The sequence below is a fragment of the Mus musculus genome, chromosome 1, assembly GCF_000001635.26.
Source record: "Mus musculus strain C57BL/6J chromosome 1, GRCm38.p6 C57BL/6J".
In the NCBI taxonomy this organism is placed as follows: domain Eukaryota; kingdom Metazoa; phylum Chordata; class Mammalia; order Rodentia; family Muridae; genus Mus; species Mus musculus.
Window position 1 is genome coordinate 182,310,807 of NC_000067.6, and position 23,429 is coordinate 182,334,235.

The window sequence follows — 23,429 nt, forward strand, 5'->3', positions numbered from 1 at the left end:
ACTAGTCTCTTTGGTGCAGGAAGGTACTCTTCAGGCTATGGAAAGAGAAACCTGGACACCAACTCAGCCATAAAACTCCACTTAAAATCAATTTGCCCGGCCTACAAGAAGGGCTGGAGCAATGGTGGTGTTGTAGGAGTGATCAACTAGTGTCTGACCCAACTTGAGGCCCACTTCACAGGTCTGACACTACCTGGATGGCCAGAAACTGGAGACTGGGTAGTTTAGAGACCTAGGATAGAGCTAAACAAATCTGGCAAAAACAAAACAAAAACAAACAAAAAACAAAACAAGACAATGAAATGACCTCTGATGATATTCTGCTATATATATAGATCAGTGCCTTGTCCAGTCATCGTCAGAGAGGCTTCTTCCAGCAGCAGATGGGAGCAGGCAGATTGCTGTGAGGCCAAGGTTAGCCTGGGCTACTAGTACGTTTCAAGGTAATGTGGGCTACAGAGACGCTCAAAATAAAAAAAAAAAATGTGGCCAAAATAAAACAAAAACTTAATTGAGAGTCCATCTTACCCTTAAGAATGGTATCAAGAAAAGAGAAAATAACAAATGTTGGCAAGAATGTAGGGAGAAAGGAACGTAATAGCATACCTGTTGGTGGGGATGTAATTAGTCAAGGTCCTGTGGAAGCCAGCAGGGAGGGTCTAGAGAGATGATTCCATGATTAAGAGCACTGACTGCTGTTGAAAAGGACCTGGGTTGGATTCCCAGCACTCAGTGGTGCACGACTTCCTGTCTCTCATTTCAGAGGAACTGCTGCCCTCTTCTGGCTGCCATGGGCACTGATGGTGCACAGACATACATGCAGGCAAATTACCCGTACACATAAATAAAAACAAATCTCGAAAAATTTTAATCGAAAAATACAAGTACCAAACAACCTAGCAATACCACACTTAGGTACATACCTGAGTCAGGTTGCTATAGAGACACCCACATTTATCTCACTTCCACAACAGCCAATAATAAATGGAATGAGCCTGGTGTCTGTCCATGGGTGAATAAAAAATAATGTACTTAAAACACAATATGTACGCAACAATAAAGGGTGCAATCATGTTCTTTGCAGGACAATGCACAGAACTGGAATCGCGTTACATGAAATAGGCCAACGTCACAACCACGTTTTCTCTTCTGTGTGGAAATCAAAGAAACAAAGGAGAGCGAATTAAAATAAAAGTGTGTGTGTGGGCGTGTTAAACACATGGAAGGGAAGAGGTGAAGGTGGAGGAGGATAAGATTAATATAGGGGTGAATACATCAATGGGTATTATATGTATGGAAATATCAATATGAACCCTCTGTATAATTTATACTAAAAGTATCTGTACAGTTATAGTTGATCAAAAATTCTACTTGTGTTGGAAGCAGGAAGGTTTTTGAAGAGAACTGCTGTTCCTGCCAGGTAGCGCCTAAGAAGTAATTGATGGTCACAGCAACATATAAAATTGCAACCTGTTGGGGCTGGAGAGATGGCTCAGTGATTAAGAGCACTGACTGCTCTTCTGAAGGTCGTGAGTTCAAATCTCAGCAACCACATGGCTCACAACCATCCATAATGAGATCTGATGCCCTCTTCTGGTTTGTCTAAAGACAGCTACAGTGTACTTACATATAATAAATAAATTAAAAAAAAATTGTGACCTGTTAGTGGCCTTGAACCTACAAGTCAGTAAGTCTTTCACTTGTACACCTTGGGAAACAGTCCTTACAAGCTGTCTTCAAGGCCAGCCCTGGGGATTGGACCCAGATCCTTGTAAATAGATGCTAAGGAAGCCTCTTCTACTGCAGGTTGTTCCCCAGGGCTCCCAGCCTTTGCCCAGTCTATTCTACCACTGGTGGGTTTCCATGGCTTGCTTTTGATTATTGAGAGCAACCAGCCCACGTGGCATCTCCATGCTTCTTGCCTTTTTAGAAACGGAGTATGTTACCGCAGGAAGTACAAAGCTTCAGGCAGAAGTAGGTCCAGTTCAAATCCCACCAAGGTGTCTTCCTGGTCTAACACCGTGGGCATGCGGCTTACCTGGGTTCCATTCCCCCCATTCAGGTCAACCCTGCCTTTCATGGTGGCTCTGAGGAGTGCTGGGTAAACAGTGCAGTGGCTTGGGAGAGTAGCCACAGACATGGCTGTCTGAGGCAGCTCCGAACCCTGAGGCATGAAATAAAGAAACGAGTAGGCCTGGTGACAACACGTTTATTTCTGTGCCCTGTTGTGTGACTGGGAGGTGCTTTTTTTTTCACCTTCCAATAACTGATTAGGTCGAAAGAATGAAAACTCCAGACGGTAAACTAGTGGTTTATTGTTGCTCATGAGCATTAAGTAAACAGACAATGGTACCACATAAAGGAGTTTTTAAAACATGTCTAACCTTTTGGCAGCACGAACCACTAGACTTTGGCAATAGCCTGACCTGATTCCCAGGCTTCTAAAGCTCGTGGCTATCTTCTGACACAATGGGAAGAAGGTGAATTTAATGCTTGAGCTTTAAAAATTTAACAAGGATTCTTGGGAAATTGGGAAAGGCCAACCTCACTCAAGCGTGCCTTAGTTTCGATTTGAGTGAAGGACGGCTGCTCAAAGTGAGAGCAGGAAGTGGCCACCTTCCACCAGTAGCAGCCACTGGCTTTTGTGGACTTAGTGTTTTGTTGATAATTTCCCGAGGACGGGCTCTACATTTAAGTTAGTTATAATGGAACCTCTTCTGCCCCGAAGGACCTCATGCAGATCTCAAGCATTCAGCAGGAAGCTCAGCCTCCTGTTAGACTCCACCATTCTCCAGCAGGGGCATCGCTTTGTGTGTTCCCCTTTCAGGCCTTTTATTCCCACCTTCAGATCTTACAGTGTCTGCTTTCTGAGGGTTTGGTACAGGCAACGAACAAGTATTCACACTAGAAGAGGATCTATGACTGTGTGGATCGGCAAGGATGAATCTACATTAAATTAGGATTTGACACTGTTGGAAATAGACGAGACAGGAGTTCTCAGATCCTAGAAAGTATTATGGCTAAGGAAGCAGAGAACCCAAATAAGAATGCCAGCTAGGAGACTAACTCAGCAGAGTGAAATAGAAGCGCCGACTCCGGGATAAGCTCACTGACAGGGGACAGGCACCACGCAGCATTTCTTTGGAGGTTAAAGTGCAGGCTATGAAATGGCATACAAAACAGTGCATGCAGTAGTGCGATCCCAAGGTGCCATAGTTTCTGTTCATGACGCATAGCCTATTTTTTATATGTCCATTTTCTCTAAAAAATCCAGCTGTTGTGACACCTTTTTAGCTTATTTATTTAGGCATTAAACTCTGTTTTACCCACTCTTGGGGCTACATAGAATATTTTACCATTTTAACACATAGAATATAGCGCATACATCTTGAAACTACTGAATTAAGGCAAGCCCCTGTGAGTTCAGTACTCCAAAAATCATGTTTTACCAAAAAAAATGTCAACTTGGACCAGTGGCTTTCGACATGGGGCACCCAAATAGTCTTCACAACAGGAGTTAATGGCCCCCTTGCCTCCAGGCTCTCTCTACATCACAAGGGGAGTTTGGAGCCTCTGTAACCCATGATGGCTGGGAACCATGTGAGCAAAGTGTCTGGGGAGCGAAGCAGGGCTCGGCCTGACAGGGCCTGTTCTCCTCCCCTCCTGTCCATTCTTTTCATGTGTGTATGCCGCCTGTGTGTGGTGTGGACTGTGGGCAAACTTAGGCATGGGAATGGTTTGATGCAAACAAAGGAAGATCCTGCCAGGAAATGCAAGCGTTCTCTCCCAGGTGGCTGGTTAAGTTTTCCTAGGGCAAGCCAGTTTTAGCTATTAAAATAGTGCATGATTTGGAGACTCCATATACCACTATGGTCTCCCAAAGTGAACATTACAGACCCCCAATAGCTGTCTTAATAAATGGCGAAGACAACCTCCTAGCATGTCAGCTACTCTGAGGGAAGCTTAAGGCAAGCGAGTCATAGCTTTATTCTCAAGGTTATAGTCATGAAACAGTACAGCTCTGTCTGATGGGCTGGAGATCACAGGCTCGCACTGTAGACCCCTTCCTGCTTACTGTGTAAGTGCTCAGAAAAGCCACTTTATCAGACTAGCTCATGGAAGACTAGAGGCTACATTTAGGCTAGCTGGATATAGTTTGAGAAATTTTTAATAATTATTGAAGAAATAATTTGAGGCTTATTTTCTTTGATGCATAAGGATTCTCCTTTGAAATCCTGTATGCTGCTGCTTCGGAGTCTTAAGCGCTCAGTGGCCCTCCTCCAAGGCTACGGTGATATGGCTACATTCTAGGATTGCAAGAGACCTGCTGAGAAAAGAAGATCCAGACAGGGACCTTTATGGATGACCTTGCTGACAAATCTTTTAAGGAAACTGTTTATTTTAAAATTACCTTCCCAACAAATCATGAAACACTTGGATACCATGCTAAGGTTTCTCACTGAAGACATACTACATTGTAGATGGACTTTCAAAGTCAGAGATTTGAACAGAACCCAAGGGCAGGATCACGAAGGGACAACACTTAAGAGTGCGTAGGAGAGTGTCACTTGGTAAAAGTAACCTAAAGGATGCATAATGTGTCACGCTGGACGGATGACAACCTTGTGCTTTTCTCCCACTGTGGGGTTACCAAACCCTCAGGTAACACAGGGGTCAACTTTCACCTGAAAGGGATAGTTTTTACCATCTTACACCTACATTTACTATAAATAAACAAAGTCCAAAGCAACAGATGTTTAAAAGAACAAAACTACATAATTTAGTACATAATTAAAATAAAAATACGACAGTGATAGTTGAATGTTTCAAAAATATACAACCGGGAGAAAGAACCATTTTATACAATTTGGAGGTTGTTAAAGTGACCATTCAGGAGGCTGACAGCGCAAGACAGGCTTTTCCAGTTACAAGCTCAAAACAGGAGTGCAAACAAGACTAAAGCTCTGTTCAGAGTTATTTATGTGAGAGCTTGAAAGTGGTATGAAAAAGCTTCCCTCAGGTCATGCCCCAGAAATGAAATGTTTTTTTCATGATATAATTTTCTTCAACAAACTTTCCCTCAGTTGGGTCCCTACTAAGTCATGGTTGACCCAGGAGCACAGAGCTGAGTCAGATCAGAGGTCTGATGTCTATAGAAAGAAAGAGCCTTGGATTTGAGGTTCTGTCTTAGCCAGTACACCTGAACCCTACAGAGAAGAGATACATCAATGGACTCTAACAGTCTCTTGTGCCTGTAAAACTGGAGGACAAATGGACTGACAACTCTCTCCCGACAGGTAAGCTGCTGAGTGCTTAAATCAATGTCGGCGCAGCTCTAACAGTGGAGAAGTCTAGAGGTTCAAGATCAACACCAGTGCAGGAGTGGTATGAAGTGCGCTGCCTAGGCAATGCATGCATCCATCCATGCAAATGGAGGACACGGCCCCAAAGAAAACTGAAAGCATGTACCTAACGCCTGGAGACACCCCTTGCCAGTAGTTTATAAAAATAGTTGCTACTGTAGAGCCCCCTCTACAGCCAATACTCTCAGTCCTTCTGTCACCCATCACTTCAATACCAAAGTACTAACCGTGTCTCAGACATTCCAGACAAAGGTCACTTATAACAAACAAAAAGTCAACTTTTTAAAAAAAACAAAAAACAAAAAACAAGATAGTGTCCATTTAAAAAGTAGATTTTTTTTTTCTTTCAAGTGAACAGGACATTTTATGTATTAAACTTAACTTTTAGTCTGTCAAGAATGGGTTTGTTTAAAATCCGTATGTAATGTGCATATATGCAGAAACAAATAACCTTAACACATCGCCTGCACAGGAGCAAGGTTAGCCCCCAAACACGATAGAATGGGCATGGTTAGTACAAATCTATTGCAAGGTAAGACGGGTCTGTGCATCAGCTCCACCAGAGAAGCGCAAAGGATGCCAACCACAAGAGCCAAGTATAAGTTGTGTCTGATCGCCTGGAAGCCTAAGGACACCATGTTGCTCCGATATCCTGACAGGAGTAACTGCTTAAACTCTCAGCCACGGACGTCGTCCTCTGGAGCTAGAGCCATATTCCAATCTACTTCCTATTCCGAAGTCGTTTGGATTTCCTAAGAGAGTCTATGGCTTCCGTTGCCTTCCGTCGTTTCCGAGGGGACTCCTCACTCTGCCCAGACCCTGAGGAGGTCCCTACTGCACTTTCCATGACTTCCCGGAGCTTGCGTTCCAGCTCTGCCAGCCGTGCGTTCTGTTCGCCTATGATCTGGGTCTGCTCGAGCAGTTTCTGGTCTTGGTCTTGAAGCTGTTTCTGCTGCTCTTGCACTTTGGTGCGAAGCTCAGAAATCTCACGCCTGAGGACAGTCACGCCAGCGCCGTTGGTTCTGACCTGCTGCTGCAGTTTGGTAACCTCTTGTCTGGACGGGTTTTGCTTGGAGAAGAGCTGCATTGTTGTCAGGGCTGCGGATGGCCCGGGAACTGTGGAGACAGCATTCAAAAGGGCTAATCATTCCTGTCTCCTACTGGGAACAGTTCAGCTTACTTTAGGTTCTTGGGTTTATAACAGAAAATTCACTTTAAGTCGGCAGTTGTGGTCACATGCAAAGAGTTAGCATGAAATGGATCTAGAGGGCGTAATATATCCAAAACCCCAGAAGCAGGGAGCGGGGCAAGTAGCCTTACAGCAAGACATGTGCAAAGCATCCTCAACAGCAACCCAACAAAATGTAGTTAAATGAAAAGATAAAGGCGCTAGGGAGTTAGACCCGGTGGTTATCAGAAACTGAAGATGTAATCAGGATGCATGCAGAGAAGAGCTGCTGTGGGTGGCAGTGCACAGCCCCGTTCTCAGCACCCGAGAGGCAAAGGCATGATGATCACCGTGAGTCTGAGGCCAACACAGGCTACACAGGGAGGCTGAGGCCAGCTTGGGTACAAATACACACAGAGACCCTGTCTGAAAAAGCAAAAACAAAGCCAAACAAACAAACAAACAGCCATACCTGGAGGAGAGCCCATGAGTCTTCCTGACACATCTGATCCTGGCAATTTCCTCTTCAAAATTGGAACAATCTTCTCATCAAAGTACTCCATCGCCATGGAGGAGATATCCCGTAACTCCTGCAGCACCTCGTGAGCTCGCTGAGGGGCTCTGGTAGAATTGACATATCTCAGTACACGGTAAATCTCATCAATCACCTACAATATGAATTCTCATTAGTACTTTTTGAAGTTAAAAAAAAAAGAGATTAGCTAAACGAATAGTAAGGCTACCATCTTAGAGTTGCTGTGAGGACGTATAGCGCTCTGAACTCATAAACTTGTCATGGAGAGTCCGCAGCATAGGCTTTTGCACTTCCTACTATACTTGACGCTTAGACTTAGTAAGCATCCTTACTGTTCCAGGGTACTGTGCTAAAGCTACAGTCAGAACAAAGATACAGCTCCTGCTCCAAAGGGAGTCAGGGCATCTGGGAAGACACATGAATACACACAATACAAGAGCTACATGGATTGCTAAGGAAACTAGAGAATTAAATAGGTACCCAATTCTGCCTGGAGCAGGGGCAGGGACTACCCAAGCCTGCACTCCAAATGCAATTCTGTCCCCAAGCCCCGAGAACTCAGTCTGATTCCTTTCTCTTGTGCACTGCCACCGCATGTCCATCCCATAAAACTCTGTTTCTCTAAGAGCTGACAAAGCTTAGAATTCGTTTTCAGCGCACACTTTCTCACCGTGACCAGAGGGCAGCAAAAGGCCTAGCGGGGAGAAGACACACGAGCTTACTCCGTGGGTTCCTAGCTCCCTCCTCGCCTACTTGAACAGTACCCGAACGGCCTTAGCCAAGCGTGCTCTCAGCTTTCCTCCCAAAGAGGTACTGTTCACACTTCAGTGGCTTCAGCACAGACCTGGAAACAGTGATTCCCATCTTTGAAGACCACAGTCCAGGTAATGTCTATTGCAATGGAACTTTATATCATGCGACCTGGGGCTATAATGTAAACCATTCTGCCATCAGTCTCAACCCTCCTTGAATCATACATGGTCCTCTTGATGCATTTATCTCAACTCTGGGTCGGTCTTGTAATCTACCTTCTCTTCTTGACAAGAATAAATATAGAATACTAGTTAGAAGGAACACAAAATCTAGCATAATAGTACCTGGACAAACCCTAGCTCTTAGTGTTTTCTAGACTAGGTTTGAGGTGATGGTCCTTTGTATAAAGATGACTTCACCAGCGTGGCCAGTGTTGTAGGCAAGGACTGAAAAGGAATGAATGAGGTAGAGTATCGAGCTGACCTAATGGGAAGTGAGACATACTGTGTTGAACTCAATCAGTAGCTAGAGCCAGGTCAAGAGTACAAGAGACAAATTGCAGATATGGGTGGGTTCCAGCAGGGAACAGCACAAAAGGGTCTGGGCTCACAAAGGGAGAGCATAAGGTCCTGGGAGTCAAGGGTGCAACCAAGAACTCGATGGCTAGTGCTGTGTTCCTCTACCATTACCATGCCATTCAGGGCTCATGTTAGAAGAAAATTAACTTTTTCAGGAGGTTATTCAAGTATCTTGCTAGAAAGCCAATACATAGCAAAATGGAATTCCTCTTCTTGGACTAATTATGCAAGCATAGTTTAAAATAAACACAAGTATTTCTACAACGGTTCAAAGCATTCGTGTAAAAACCCAGTGAGCGGGGATGACAAGATTCTTATTGTTAGCCAGGCGTGGGGTGCACATCAGTAACCTCACCCTCAGGAGGCACCAGCAGGCCAATCTCCGAGGCGCCTCTACATCAAGCTCCAGGTTGGTGAGGGCTACACACTGAGATTCTGTCTCGGTAACAAGGCTCTTACTCTTATGAGGTTTGGGAGAAAAACAACAACCACCTCCCTCCTCCCCAAGGCTAAGTAATACCACAAAGGAAAAGGAGGGGAAAGCAGAGGAAGTGCCACAGGGAAACATTAGAGAAGGGCAGGAAGCTTTCTTTGACATCTTTGAGAAAGAATGAGGAGACAGGACTGGATCACTGAAGTCTGAGAGGGAAGGATTAAGGTCAGTTGGCATGGCTCACCTAAGGTGTTCAAAGCCTACAAATGGAAGACTTCGTAGGATAGATACAGAAAATGTTAGGATGCAACTAGGCTCCAACAGCCTTCTGCAACAGTTACCAGTGCTAGTTGCACATATGGAACCTGCATCCGTTCAAGACATTCACATAGTCTATATAGAAAACTGTAAGGAATCCGAGGCAGAGCCAGCTTTGTAAAAGGCTGCTCGTGCTGACTAATGCGTCCATCACATGCTTGGGCTAGGGTAAACGAGTCACTTTATCTTGTGTCCAAACAGCACATGTGGGTTATAAATAAGGAAAACATCGCAACGGTTGATTGATTTTTGGGTTTTCTGTTTGTTTTTATGCCGTCTCCAGGGTTAACACACTATATGAAACTCTGTGAAACTAAATCATGCCCTGTCTTAATGCCTCCAGGTTTTTGTGTATTCTGATCTTTTGATCCTTTTTCTAGAATGTCTTCCTTGTATATTTTTCCCATAACATTCATCTGTGAACATTTTTCCAGTTTAAATCACATTAATATACTTATCAAACTTTTTTGTTTTTCTGTTTTGAGACAGGGCTTCTCCATGTAGCCCTGGCTGTCTTAGAACTCTGTAGACCAGGCTGGCCCTCAACTCACAGAGATCTATCTGCCTTTGCCTCCCGAGTGATGGGATTAAAGGCGTGCACCACTACCTCCTGGCTTCATCAAAGTTTTTATTTTCTCTTCAGAACACTATACACTGTAAACACCTTTTTGTTAATCTGTCTTCCTCATAACATAAAAGCTAACAGAAGAGATCATGGCCAGTTCACTCCTGGATACAGAGTTCCACCACAACTGGCACACACCAGCTACTTCTAAGTATTAAATAAATAAGGGAAAACAAGAATCAAATATTTGTATTGTTTAATATTGACCTAGCCAAGTGAAACTGTTTTGGGGCAAGCAACAGGGTTATATTCAAATTAAGGTCATGGGTTTTAGAGGGCTGGTTGCTTTGAACACAAATTCAAGAGTTAACAAGATGACTACTGAGAGTAATTTCTCAAAATACACAATTATTACATGTGCTTCTTCTACGTTTAACCAGGTGTCCTCAGTTTTATGACTAAATCTCTAGATATTATGCATATGCACTTATTGGTAGACTAATATTTGTAGCATGTTTGGTCTAAACTGACAGTGTTTCTTTTATGCAGGTATGGAAAGACAGATCCTACCCAACAGTAATTCTGTGAGTGACTCATAAATAGCAAGCATACATCAGACAGATCACAGTGGGTTCCATGTACTGTGTGAGACACAGAAGGCAGAGGTCTGACCTGCTTAGAACTGGACCGTCTACTGAGGGCATGAAAACAGCAACAGGTAAACTTCCAGCAAACAGGTGAAAGCAGGCAAGAGAAAACACCCGACTGAAGAAACAATGTGCTCAGCGTTGTAGCCAAGCCTGAAAGCCCAGTGTTCAGGGGTCTAAAGCAGAAAGACCACAAGTTTAAGGCCAGTCTAAGTTACATAGTGAGATCCTGTTTGAAAAAGCACAAATGAATGAATGAATAAATGAATACAACAAAACAAGGAAGAGTGAAGAAATGGAGCTCAGACAGGCAGATGGCATAAATGGAGAGGCAACAAGACGGGCAATTAACAGTGTGATACTATAGTCTAGTCATGTATTCTATGGTATGCTCTTATAAACAAACATAAGCTGGGCATGGTGGCCTAGCTTTAATCCCAGTAGTCCAGATGCAGAGGCAGGCAGATCTTTGTGAGTTTGACGCTAGCCAGAGCTACACAGTGAGACCCTGTTGTCAATATAAAAACAAAAACCAACAACCAAAACAAATGTATATTGTTAATGTTTTTCATAACATACCAAAGAAAACTGCTATCATATTAAATTACATTTGTAAACTAAACTATGAAACATTTTTATTCTATTCAGTCCTCTATACACAGCGAAGTATCTCTTTGCATATAAGTTTCCATTAGGAAAGGTCATATTTTTAAACCTTATTACACAGAGATTTTAGTGCTATGGGATAATCCAGGTTTTCAGTAAAATCTCAAATGATTTTTTTTCCTCTGTCTAAAAGGAAAAAATAGAGGGTATGATGAAAGCCAAGCAAAACCAAAACTGTGACAGCATGCGGCAGAGCTGCATGCTTTGTCCACTGAGCCAGGCAGCAGCAGAGGCACATGCAGAGCGCACAGCACTCACCACATGCAAAATGTCGTTCAGGGTGGAGAGACGGCTGAGCAGTTAACAGCACTTCTGCTCCTGCAGAAGACCAAGGTTTGGTTCCCAGCAGCCATAGGGTGGCTGCCACCTGACTGTAGCTCCCATTCTTGGGTTCTGATGCCCCCTTCAGTTCCATATGAGTACTGTATGCATGTGGTATACACATACATGCAGCCAAAACACTTCTACAAATTAAAATTTATTTTAAAAATATTGTACGTGCATTGGTGTTTTGCCTGCATGCATGCCTGTGTGAGCGAGTTGGACCCCCTGCAAGCAGAGCTATAGACAGCTGTGACTTGCCATGTGGTGCTGGGAACTGAATGCGTATATGCTTCATAGTTGGAGAGAGGGTCTCGTTACACAGCTGATCCGTTTCTCCAGCCCTACAAATTAAAATCTTAAAAAAATTTTTATTTATTCATTTATTTGTTTTGAGAGAGGGTCTCACTACATAGCCATGGCTGCCCTGAAACTTGATATGTAGGCTAGGTTGACCTTTAACTCATAGCAATCTGCTTGCCTTTGCCTCCTAAGAGCTGTGATTTAAAGGGATGAGTCCCATGTTTGGTCTTAAATTAAACAGACAAAAACAAAAACAAAAATAAAACAAAACAAAAACCCTTTAAAAACTTAGTTCATTTTCAGAGCAATCTGATCATCTCTCATAAACTGGTCTGGAGTCTGGTGGGGCACACTTGTGACCCTAGCACCCCAACAAAGCACGGGAACCATGAAGAGTCAACCTGGAGAGCCTACATCCAAAACAAAACAAAACAAAACAAAACAAAAACAAAAACCAAAAAACCGCTGAGCAGTGGTGGCTCACACCTTTAATCCCAGCACTCGGGAGGTAGAGTCAGGCAGATCTCTGAGTTCGAGGCCAGCCTGGTCTACAGAGTGAGCTCCAGGACAGCCAGGGCTACACAGAGAAACCCTGTCTCGAAAGCCCCCTCCCCACCCCCCCAAAAAAAACCCAACAACAAAAACCCAATAAACAATAACAAAAACAAAAAACAAAACAAAGCAAATATTTCCTTTGAGATGTAGCAGAAAACAGACCTCCAGCAGGTTTTTTAACAGTAACACACCACATACCAAATCCTCCCTAGGCCTTGAGCAATAAACTAGGTTGTCTGAAATACTCCTGTGCTTAAAGAGTGTGGCGTACTCCCAGTGTGAATCACTATCACATGTTCAAACTGTAAGGTAGTGAAACTGACCGCTTGTGCCTCTAGACATCTGTGGGCGAGCACTTATCTGTTAAACTCTACAGGTGAGTCATCATTAGAACCCTTCTTACTCCCAACTTCATGCTATCCACCTCTGTCTTTCACTTGGGAGTCCTTTAAATCAACTTCACCCTTCCAACTCTTTTAATTTTAAGAAAATATCTTCCATAGTGAAAATGGCTCTGCATCTCCCCTGTAAAGCATGTGTTTGATGAATAACTTCCCTTATCTCCTTAGTGCTGTATGTTTTCTAAGCCTTGCATGAGCTCCTCAGTGCTGAAGTCCCAAGATTGTGCTGCCTGGCAACCTAATTTAAATAACAGTTCTTCTTCTCTTCCTTCAGCAACTTAACAAAGTGCTGACTGGACAGCTACTTTCATTGAAATGGATAATTCTAATAATGTAAAGGGATGTAATCTTGGGGGAAAGAAATCCTATACTAAGCCAAGATTACATGTTAAGAAGAGGCTTTGTTACAATGTTTATTGATGCTTCCATCAAGAGTGACTTCCAGAGGCCCTCCCGCGAAAGGCTTGGTCCTCAGTTAGGTGTTACAAATACTAAAACCTTTAAAGAGGTGAAGCCCAGTGGAGTGACTCAAGTCACTCATTAGATGTGTACCCATCCCAGAAGTGGCTACTCTCACCCTCTCTGAAGATGGTCTTCACTTCCTGCACACAACGGTCTCCACAGCCCATGTTCCCAGTGTTGAACTACACAGCAGAGCCAAGCAGCACAGGCAGAAAACTGTAATTTATGGGTTAGGATGAACCCTTTCTCTTTAAGTTTCTCATCTCAGGGGCTGGTACAGTAATGCTGAGTGCAGCATCTGGAAATCAAATGCACTCTTCTGTTGTTTTGAAGAGCTATATATGTGGCTATACTTGAGAGTAAGAAATTCTTAAAAAGACAATGGCTATGAAACAACCTAAATACTACTAAGCTTGTTAAGTTACTTTTCTTTGACTGCTTTTTGTTTGTTTTGGTTTTTCAAGGCAGGGCTTTTCTGAGTCCTTGAACTCAAAAGATCTGCCTGCCTCTGCATCACCACTGATGGATTAAAGGTGTATATCACCATGCCTGGCTTAAATGAGCTATTTTAGTAAGAAATATAAAAAGTAACAGTAACACATTAAAAAAAACAATTATTGAGTGTACATGCTGTTGTTTTAGATAAAACATAAGCTTTTATAGAAGGTCATTTTAAGAACAAATAAAAACCCATGTATGATAAAACATATGTCTGAATAAAAATAAAAATTCTTGGTTCTTTCCAGTCAAGCACTTATTTGCTGGAAGCAAAACCCCTTGTGCAGCAATGGGCCTGTAGTGAGGAAGGCTGGAAGTAAGCAGCGGGTGGAGTCAGGTTAGGCCTCTGGTTTCTTGCCCATGAGTCAGAACAGGAATGGCCCATGAGCATTCGTGGCTGTGGGAAGCAAGGAAGGAAACACATATGAAGGTGCTCTGACAATGAGCGTGTGCTTCCTAAACGCAGCACAGTCCAGCAATGGCAAGAGAGGGGACAGAAGAAGTCCATGTTCTGAGGTGAAGGTCACAGAAAGGCGCTCTCTGGTGAGCTCTACTGCGGACAAACGAAGGCCCAGTCAAGGAGGGCTGCCTAGCAGTGCTGAGGACTCAGAGCATCTGCAGACCTGAAGATGTGTTCACTAGTGCCTACTGGTTTGGTACTGAGGAGCCAACAAGTCGTTTCCAAAAGGAGCGGAACTCAAGTGGACTTCACTGCAGTTGCTCACTCAGGCCGCACACATCTGCTTCAGCCATGTGAACCCACACCAACGCTGGCAACAATTGCAAAGACCACATACACAAGCCTCATCTTTGCAGGCACCCAATGCAGCCACAGAGCCCTCTGTTACAGCTGGCTGCACGATCTCTGATGGGAGGAAACTGGAAGCTGGGTCTCAGATGCTTCTATTACTAAAACTGAGACCTGAGTGGCTGTCTACTGGGGAGGACAAGCACACAGGCTCAAAGGACCTTGGGCTGCACGCAAAGAGTTAAGGGCTGCACACAAGATAAGATCTGGTGTATTCATCTGAACCTGAGGCTATCTTACAGTAGCTTACAGAGGCATTTGTAGGTCATAAAAAGAAGTAAAGAGATAACAAGGAAGATTTGAAATAAAATTATAAGCCACCAAGAAAGATGTTATTGCAAATTGAGAATGCACACAGTATTGCCTCTGTAAGTGTTTATGGAAATAACCTCATTAGGCATTAATAAGTTCCAAGCACTGAAAGCACTTTTGCCAGTGTCTATCGAGAAGCAAAATGATCTTTAAATCCATTTCTACTGCTTCTCTATGTCACTTGAATCTACACTTAATTCAACAATGAGGACGGACGCTTCCAGCAGTTTCAGGTCGTTGTAGTATGGCGGGGGAGAGGGATCTGCTTACTTACTAAGTGTCACACTTAGTGCGGTAAAGGGGACGACTCCTTAGCTCTGGTGTATCGCCACAAAACAAGTATACATGGTCAAATTTGAAAACTTCTAAGCTCACCATTACAAAACACTTCTCAAACAAAAATCAAACCCAGCATACCCTCCACCCTACCTTCCCCCAGACTGCAACAATCTTGAAGGCAACACAGCATGTCTTGCTCAGGGCACTAATTCTGGTATTTTGACTGTAAAGGTCAAAATGTTTTCTTAACTATGAACCCTTACCAAGACTTTCACTTCCTTCTGGCATTCTATAATTAGAATTTTAAATGTTGGGATCACATGAATGATACATATTAATAACTGCACAGAAAAGCTAAACATAGCCACCAATAAAAAGTCCTTTAGGTTAAGTAATTCTGACATCACAAACACCGCTTAAATGTTTGTGAGACTTGGTCTCTCCTGGGCAGCCCAGCTTGCTGGGTCTGCAGCAATGGTTACCTTTCCTGGGATGAAGCAACAGAGGTTGGAATCCACATACTTCATGAAGGTCATATTCAACAGTGACAACCTCGTTTCCACAGCGGCAAGGATGTCTGCATGACGAGCTAAAGAATGGTTTCTTCTTTCTGACTCTCTCCTAAAATAACAATAAAAGTCACTGGCAACCATGAAAGCAGTAGTAAAGGGTAAACTGTTAGCTAATCTGAGCAGCATAAACAGATGAACTTCAACATGCTAATTGAGACATTTGGAACTAGGTCAGAATTGTAATGCTCAGGTTTCTTTAACAAGAACCATTGCCAACAAGACATCTGTAGAAAAGAAAATCACTTTGAAGACACAGATAAAGCTGGCAGTGTAGCTCAGTGGTAGATCACTTGCCCAGGGTCTGTGAGGCCCTAGGTTTGAACCCCCCCACACACACACACACAGACACACACACACAGACACACACACACAGACACACACACACACAGACACACACACACACAGACACACACACACAGACACACACACACACAGACACACACACACACAGACACACACACACAGGAACATTAGATTTCTTTTGTTGGCTATGCTAGGTCCAGTAAGTCAGTATGTTTATTTAGGAGGCCGCTGTGCATACACTGTAGCAACGTCACACCCTATTTAGTATGCAGTTACGCAGAGCAGACTGTATTTAGAGGGGCACAACCATCACCATTCTCTAAACTCAGCACACCTTCATCACCATGAAAAGGAAGCCTGGACTCATCAGGTGCCCATCTGGCAACTCCTGTGTCCTTCTGTGTATTCTATAGTGCCTTTACTTTGAACACTGGAGTAAACAGGACCGTGCCGGGCAGCCCTTTGTGCCTGGCTTTCATACTTGCTACAGCTCACAGTTCACTCTGCTCTAGCATTGACCTGTCACTGCTGAATAGCATCCCCTTATACACAGGCGTCATCCCTTTACACATCTGGGTCCTTCCTACATTTGATTATGAATAAAGATCCAAGAACATCTGTGCAGTGTGTGTTTTGGCTCTGCTGGAGACCATGTCAGGTGGACATGCTAGTCAAGTGTTCCACTGAGGGATAAATAGTTCTTGCTTTCAAGTGTTTGTATGCATACACATTTTAATTTCTCTTGAAAACATACTTAGGGCAAATTGCTTTAACGTAATGTCTGTTTAACTTTTAATTTGGCTATCTTTATTTGTTCATCTTGTCTTTTACAAAAGCATTTAATTTTATGGGTATGAATGTTTTATATGCACGTATTTATGTGCACCATGCGGGTGCCTGATACCCACAGAGGTCAGAAGAAGTGCTGGATCCCCTGGAACTAGAGTTACAGAAGGTTGTGAGCTACATGTGGCTGCTAGGTTCTAGCAGGGCAACAAGTGCTCTAAGCTGCTGAGTCACCTTTCCAGGTTCCATTCTTCTTTCTGAGACATGTCTCAGCACACAGCTCAAGCTAGCTTCAAACTTGCTTTGTAGCGGAGCCAGGCTTCAAGCTTGATTCTCCTGTCTCAGTTTCTTGAGTATTGAAATTAGAGGTGTGTACCATGGTACCGAGCCGCCCAAGCCACGCTTGTGACATTATGTTCTCTAAGGGTTCAGAACATGTACAGTCAGCTACAGTCCCTTTTCTCTACAGTTTGGTACTGGCCAGCTTTATATGCACACAGTTTTGCTCAAGCTCCATTTTTATTTTTTTAAATTTACTCTGTGTGTGTATACATATGAAGATCATAGGACAACCTGTGGGAATCAGTTAGTTCTCTTTGTATCATGTGATTCTTAGGGAGAGAATTCAGGTCATCAGTGCCCTTATCTATAAGCAATTATCATTATTATTATTACTACTACTACTACTATTACTATTATTTTTAGACAGGGTCTCTTTGTGTATCTTGGCTGTCCTAGAGTTTACCACGTGGCAGGTTGGCTCTGAACTCATGAGAGCTTCTCCTGCTTCTGTCTCCAAAATGCTGAGTATCACCATGCCTGGCCAATCTTTAAAAACCATCATTGTATCCCCAACTGAACTGTCTTGTCACCCTTACTGAAAACCAAATAAGTATACAAGGGTTTATTTCCAGACTCTCTATTTTACCCCACTGACCTATCATTAGATCTCGTACCCTACTGCTTTGACCACCACAACTTAGTACTATGTTTTAAAATCCAGAAGTATTTGTCTTCCAACACTACTACTCAAAATTGTGTTAGTTATTTTGGGTCTCTTATATTTCCACAATACCTTTAAGATTAGCTGTCCAAATTCTAAAATATATGTATATACAGAGGTGAGACTTGCTCAGTACTGTATAGTATTACAGACAGACCTGAGGAACACTGTTACATTAACAATATAAAATCTTCCAGTCCACAAACATACACACCTATTTTCTTTCATTTTTGTTTGAAACCCTTTCTTTTCTTTTTTTAAAATAATTTATTTATGTTTATTTTATGTGCATTGGTATGCTGCCTGCATATGTCTGTGAGGGCATCAGATCCCCCAGAACTAGAATTGAGACAGTTGTGGGCTGCCATGACTGTGTTAGAAATTGAGCCTAGATCCTTTGGAAGAGCAGTCAATGTTCTTAATTGCTAAGCCATCTCTCTAGTCCCCCGCACCACACCTCCTTTCTTTCTATTTTAGAGACAGGGTTTCTTGCAGCCCAGACTGGCCTCAAATTTGCTTACTTAAGGCTGGCCTTGAATTCCTGAGCCTTTTGCTTCCACCAAATGATAAGACCAAGTGCAAAGGTTATAGATGTGTACCTTTTTCTTTTTCTTTTTTTTCCCCAAGACAGTGTCTATGTACAGAATCCTGACTATCCTGGAACTCACTATGTAGACCAGGCTGGCCTCTAACTCAGAGATTCAACTGCCTCTACCTCCCAAGTGCTGGGATTAAAGGTGTGCATACACCCCGACCCCCGGCCTATGACTCTTGTTTCTCTTGTAAGGATTTATGTCTATGGATGTTCTGCTTGCATGTGCGTCTGCGTGGAATTCCTTAGAGACAATGAGGAGTTGCTTTTGAATGTTAGAAATCCAGCTGAGGCTGGACAAGTTAAGAACAAGTGTCCTTAACTGCTGAGCCATCTCTCCAGCCCTCTTTTTTAAAAACTTGAGACAGGGTTTCTCTGTGTAGCCTTGGCTGTCCTGGAACTTGCTCTGTAGACCAGGCTGGCCTCAAACTCAAGAATTCGTCTGGCTCAGCCTCCCCATTATGTGGGTCACCACTGCCCGGGGAAGATTATTCATTTCTAGTGTACTTCTAGCTGACCTTTGTGCATTATAACCTCTAACAATATATTATCAGTGTACCTGTATCCAAGAACACATCATGCTGGCACTGAGGGACACTTAGGTCCTCTCAGTTTTTGCTTCTTGCCCTGGCTACAACAACCAATAAAATGTTGAACAAAATGGCAATAAGAACAGATGACAAGAGATAGCATTTATTGTGACGGGATGTTCTTTGCTATAAAGAGTTGAAACGTATATATGAAAAATCTGTGGGGAAAAAAACAACAGAACAAAACCCAAAGCACCAAACAAGCTGCACCCCCCCTCCCAAGTGTGACTCAAGGCTGATGCCACCTGGAACATACCTCGGTAGCTGTGCTTTAACTTGCTTCTGACACAGGTTATGGAACCTCTCCACTTTCAGAAACCCCTGATTCAACATTCTCTGACAGACCAGGTCCATTCTCTTACAAACCTGTAAGCAGAGGGGAGACAGAATTGAAAGATAAAGAAAACCAATAACCGAATCATCAGTGATGAACTTGGGTGGGAAGGTTTCTGAGCTGGTACCTGTTCCCAGAACACTGTCTAAGCTGAGTCCCTGCCAGTGCCATCAGTGGCATACAATTACTGTGGAGTCTCACTAAGAACTGACTAATGTTTGGGCCAAGCAGTACCACCGACTTAAGTGTATAGTGAATACCCTGTCTGAGGATGGAAGAGCAGTAAAATGATGCACCTGAAAGTTTTAAGTTTAAAACATTCCTTTTTATCAAAAGCCAACCAACCAACCTCAGGACAATTCAAACTTTTATTTCAAAAATCTAAGCAGAATGAAAATTTTCATTTCTTCCAGTGATTTGGCTCATGATGTCCAAGGCTTTCATTAAAGACTATCCTAAACTTTATAGTAGAGGGTTTTTAATGGTTATCTTTTCTTCTGCTAAACTAATTTCCTGTTCCAGACGCAGCCCTCTGAAATCTTTGACTACTCCACTTCACTCTCTCTTGACTCTCTGCCATCAAAGATGAGAACTGAGTCCTTTTTGCTTCTATTTCACACAAAAATATACTTTTTCTTCCTCACATTTCACAAAAATACGCAGTGTTCACTATTAAAGACAATGCCTACCACGGCCATGCAATTAGCAGAGGCTGCCTAGCTTGTGCTTCTTTGTATCTGTGCTAGTCCATTATAGCATCCACGCACAAATACTTGCTCTGTATTTGTTAAAATGAAATCCCTGAGATATACACACATATACATGCAGACCAAACACCCATACACACAAAACCAAACCCAAAACCACAGGACTGTGTTACCTGCAGTCTTACAGAGCCCATTTTGGGAATCTCTGTGGCTCTCCAGAATACTTTAGACATTCAGCACCCGAATTTGCAATAAACATATTACTGCAACATGAACACTGCGTATTTTTGTGAAAGGTGAGGAAGAAAAAGTGTGAAATAGAAACAGGACTCAGTTCTCATCTTTGATGGCAGATAGTCAAGAGAAAGTGAAGTGGAGTAGTCAAAGATTTCAGAGGGCTGCGTCTGGAACAGGAAATGAGTTTAGCAGAAGAAAAGATAACTATTAAAAACCCTCTACTATAAAGTTTAGGATATTTCTTGTCTCTGTAGACTCTGCAACATTGCTAAGTTCTGAGATGGAATAATTTTTTTAAACAACCACATATTCACACTCCCAAGGTCAGTTGGTTATTACTGAAACAATCTGAAGGTACTGTTGAAATTATTTGTTCCAAGTCTTGTTCCACTGGATCTAGCTCATTCTAAAGGATCCACGGCCTCTCCTTCCTCATGCAGACATTCAGTAAAGAGTGCTTTACTGATCTGAGCAGGTCAGAGTCACTAACGAGAACCAAGTAAACCCAAAGTCACCCAAGAGACAAGGCACACGACTGAAGATCTGAATGAGGCTCTGAAGGAACAAAAGGCAAGACTGCACACAGAACTACAGGCTATGGTGCCTGCAAAGGGACAAACTATGGAATGAGTAAAGTACCAAGCAAATACTTCTGAAGACAAATCAAGTGTGTAGGGAAAGGTGAGAAGAAATTTCCCAAGTCTTAAGGTTGGAAATCAGAAAATGAGAAATCATTCTGAAAAGATGATCCCCAATATTTTAAAAGATGCGGAGACAGTTGTTGGCTGGTTATTTCTGTAGCTGCTGCAATATTAGGGCTAAAATGTTCTTCTGGGAACTCACTGGAGACAGCTAAAATCAATATGGATGAATCTCAGAGGAAACAGAAAGGTAGAAAAACCAATGCTTATAAATGACGCCTCCACTGACGTCTGCAGATGGAAGCTACAAGAAAAGCTCAGAGAAAGGACAAAAACAGAAGAGGAAAAAAGCAAAACAAAAAAAAAAAAAACCCAGCCCACGTCACAAAGACAAATTAGAACAGTGCCACAGAAGCCAACATGCAAACACACGAAGCATTAGTCAACGGCGTCTGACACGCAGTGTCTATTAGTCCTTCTCCTTTCATGAATGCCCAATAAACCCTGACAGCACAGACAAAAAGGACACATGTACCCTTTGTTTAGGATTCAAAAGGGGGCAAAGTCATCTTTAAAAAGACTGGATGATACTGCATTTCCCCATGGCAAACCATTCAATGATCACTGCTGCCAATGTATGTTAACTTGCAACTCTAAACTACCTCACTTAGGGTACAAGAGGCTCTGGGTTCAGTATAGCACAGCACAGAACACAGCACACAGCACATAGAACACAGCACAGCACACAGCACAGCACACAGAACACAGCACACAGAACACAGCACACAGAACACAGCATAGTACACAGAGCACAGAACAGTACAGAGAGCACAGCACAGAGCACAGAATAAATAGCACACAAAGCACAGCACACAGCACAGCACACAGAACACAGCATAGTACACAGAGCACAGAACACAGCACACAGCACATAGAACACAGCACAGCACACAGCACAGCACACAGCACACAGAACACAGCATAGTACACAGAGCACAGAACAGTACAGAGAGCACAGCACAGAGCACCGAATAAATAGCACACAAAGCACAGCACAGCACAGCACAGCACAGCACAAACAATTCCCAAACTGCCTCATCTGAAGTGTAGTTCTAAATTTAGGGGTATACTAATAATTTTCCAAGGCTCAGGGGGAAAATGTTGTTTCTCTGGTTATTAACATCATAATGTTAATCCTAGCAAATTGGTAGTTTCCCTAAGACACAAATTAAAAATACAGTGCATAATAAACAAAGATGATGCCTATGTTAGAAACTATCAGGACGCATAGACAGCGGCTAGAACGGTGGAGAGGAGAGGCTGAGAGGGCTGGAATGGAGGGTAAAGGCTCGCTCATCACTGGTCACTGGGCTCCATTTTGAGGCACACATGTCCTGGAGTGCAAGATAACCACAACACAAATCATGTACAGTGCAAGTATAAAATGCCATGAAAAGATTTAAAATTTTTCCATTATAAAAGAAACTACAAAGTCTTGACATCCATGTTTATCCTAATTTGGACATTACACAACATGTTTGCCCAAACCAGTTCCAAGCATGATGGTACATGCCTGTAATCTCAGCATTTGGAAGGAAGAGCCAGTGTAGAATTCATGGCCAGCCTGAGCTACATGTCAAGTCCAGGCCAGCTTGGATTGTCAAGTGAGACTTTACCTCAATAAACAAACTGATCGTTTTTCAAATATGTACAAGATTTATGCATCAACTTAAAGAATTAAGGCTGGAAACACAATCAGAATGATGTAGGAGACAGTTTTTGGCAGCGCTTCTGGTTTTTAAAAGTCACAGTCAATTCAAACATGTCTGGTGTAAAATTAAGTATACATAACAGATGTATACATCTGTTAATTAGCAGCTTCTCTAGCTTAAAAACTACTTTATATGTACAGGCTTTTGCATGCATATATGTCTATGTACTATGTTCAGGCTGCTGCCTATAGAGGCCAGATGATCCCTGGAATTGTAGTTAGGAATGACTTACTGGGAGCTGCCACCTGAGAGCTGGGAACAGAACCCAGGCCTCCTGGAAGAGCAGCAAGAGATCTTAACTGCTGTCTCTCCAGTCCCAGTTTTTCTAGCTTTATTGAGAAGGAAAAATAAATACTATATAAACATTTTTGGAAACACCCCCCCCCACCCCTGCCGCCAAACAAAACAAAACAAAACTCCAAGGGAATTAATGAGACTCACCATTTTACAGAAATGACACTGTGGGTTCTTTGATCCTTGCTGTTTTAGTATTAGAAATGAATACAGGTTTCTCTAATATATTAGTTCCTTCAGGACTTAATATGCCATATTTATCCTTTTCAAAAGTTATGTTTAACTTTAGTGGTAATAAACTTTTTTCACATATATTTGTTAAGAAATCTTTTTAGATTTGTCATCATGGTCTTTCTCAACCATGCAAGGCAGTTGCACAATAAATTTGTGAAACTTGAAATTTTCGTTTAATATCTCTGAAGGCTTTAGTTAATTCTAAGGTGCACATTTAACACTTGGCCACTTATAATCTATGATGCCTTTTAATTTACAGCATTTTCCCCTCTGATGCCTTAGCTGTCTTGAGAAATGCTACCCTAGAAGTCTTCAGTTTTGTTTAGGATCCTGTAAAGACTTTCGGATGTAACTCCGATGTTGCAATAACATGTACAGCACATCAAGGTAGCCTCTGAT

General features: G+C 42.7%; 1 protein-coding gene across 1 annotated transcript in view; it reads right to left on the reverse strand.

Moving 5' to 3' along the window:
* Positions 1-2,295: 2,295 nt before the first annotated feature.
* The window catches only part of Fbxo28 (F-box protein 28), a 28,505-nt gene continuing 7,371 nt past the window's right edge, over positions 2,296-23,429 (reverse strand). The window contains exons 2-5 of the mRNA NM_175127.2: positions 19,068-19,177; positions 15,448-15,586; positions 7,004-7,199; positions 2,296-6,479 (exon numbers count right to left, since the gene is read on the reverse strand). Coding sequence (NP_780336.1) covers positions 6,085-6,479; positions 7,004-7,199; positions 15,448-15,586; positions 19,068-19,177 — 840 coding nt within the window. The 3' untranslated portion in view covers positions 2,296-6,084. The remainder of the gene's footprint in view (positions 6,480-7,003; positions 7,200-15,447; positions 15,587-19,067; positions 19,178-23,429) is intronic.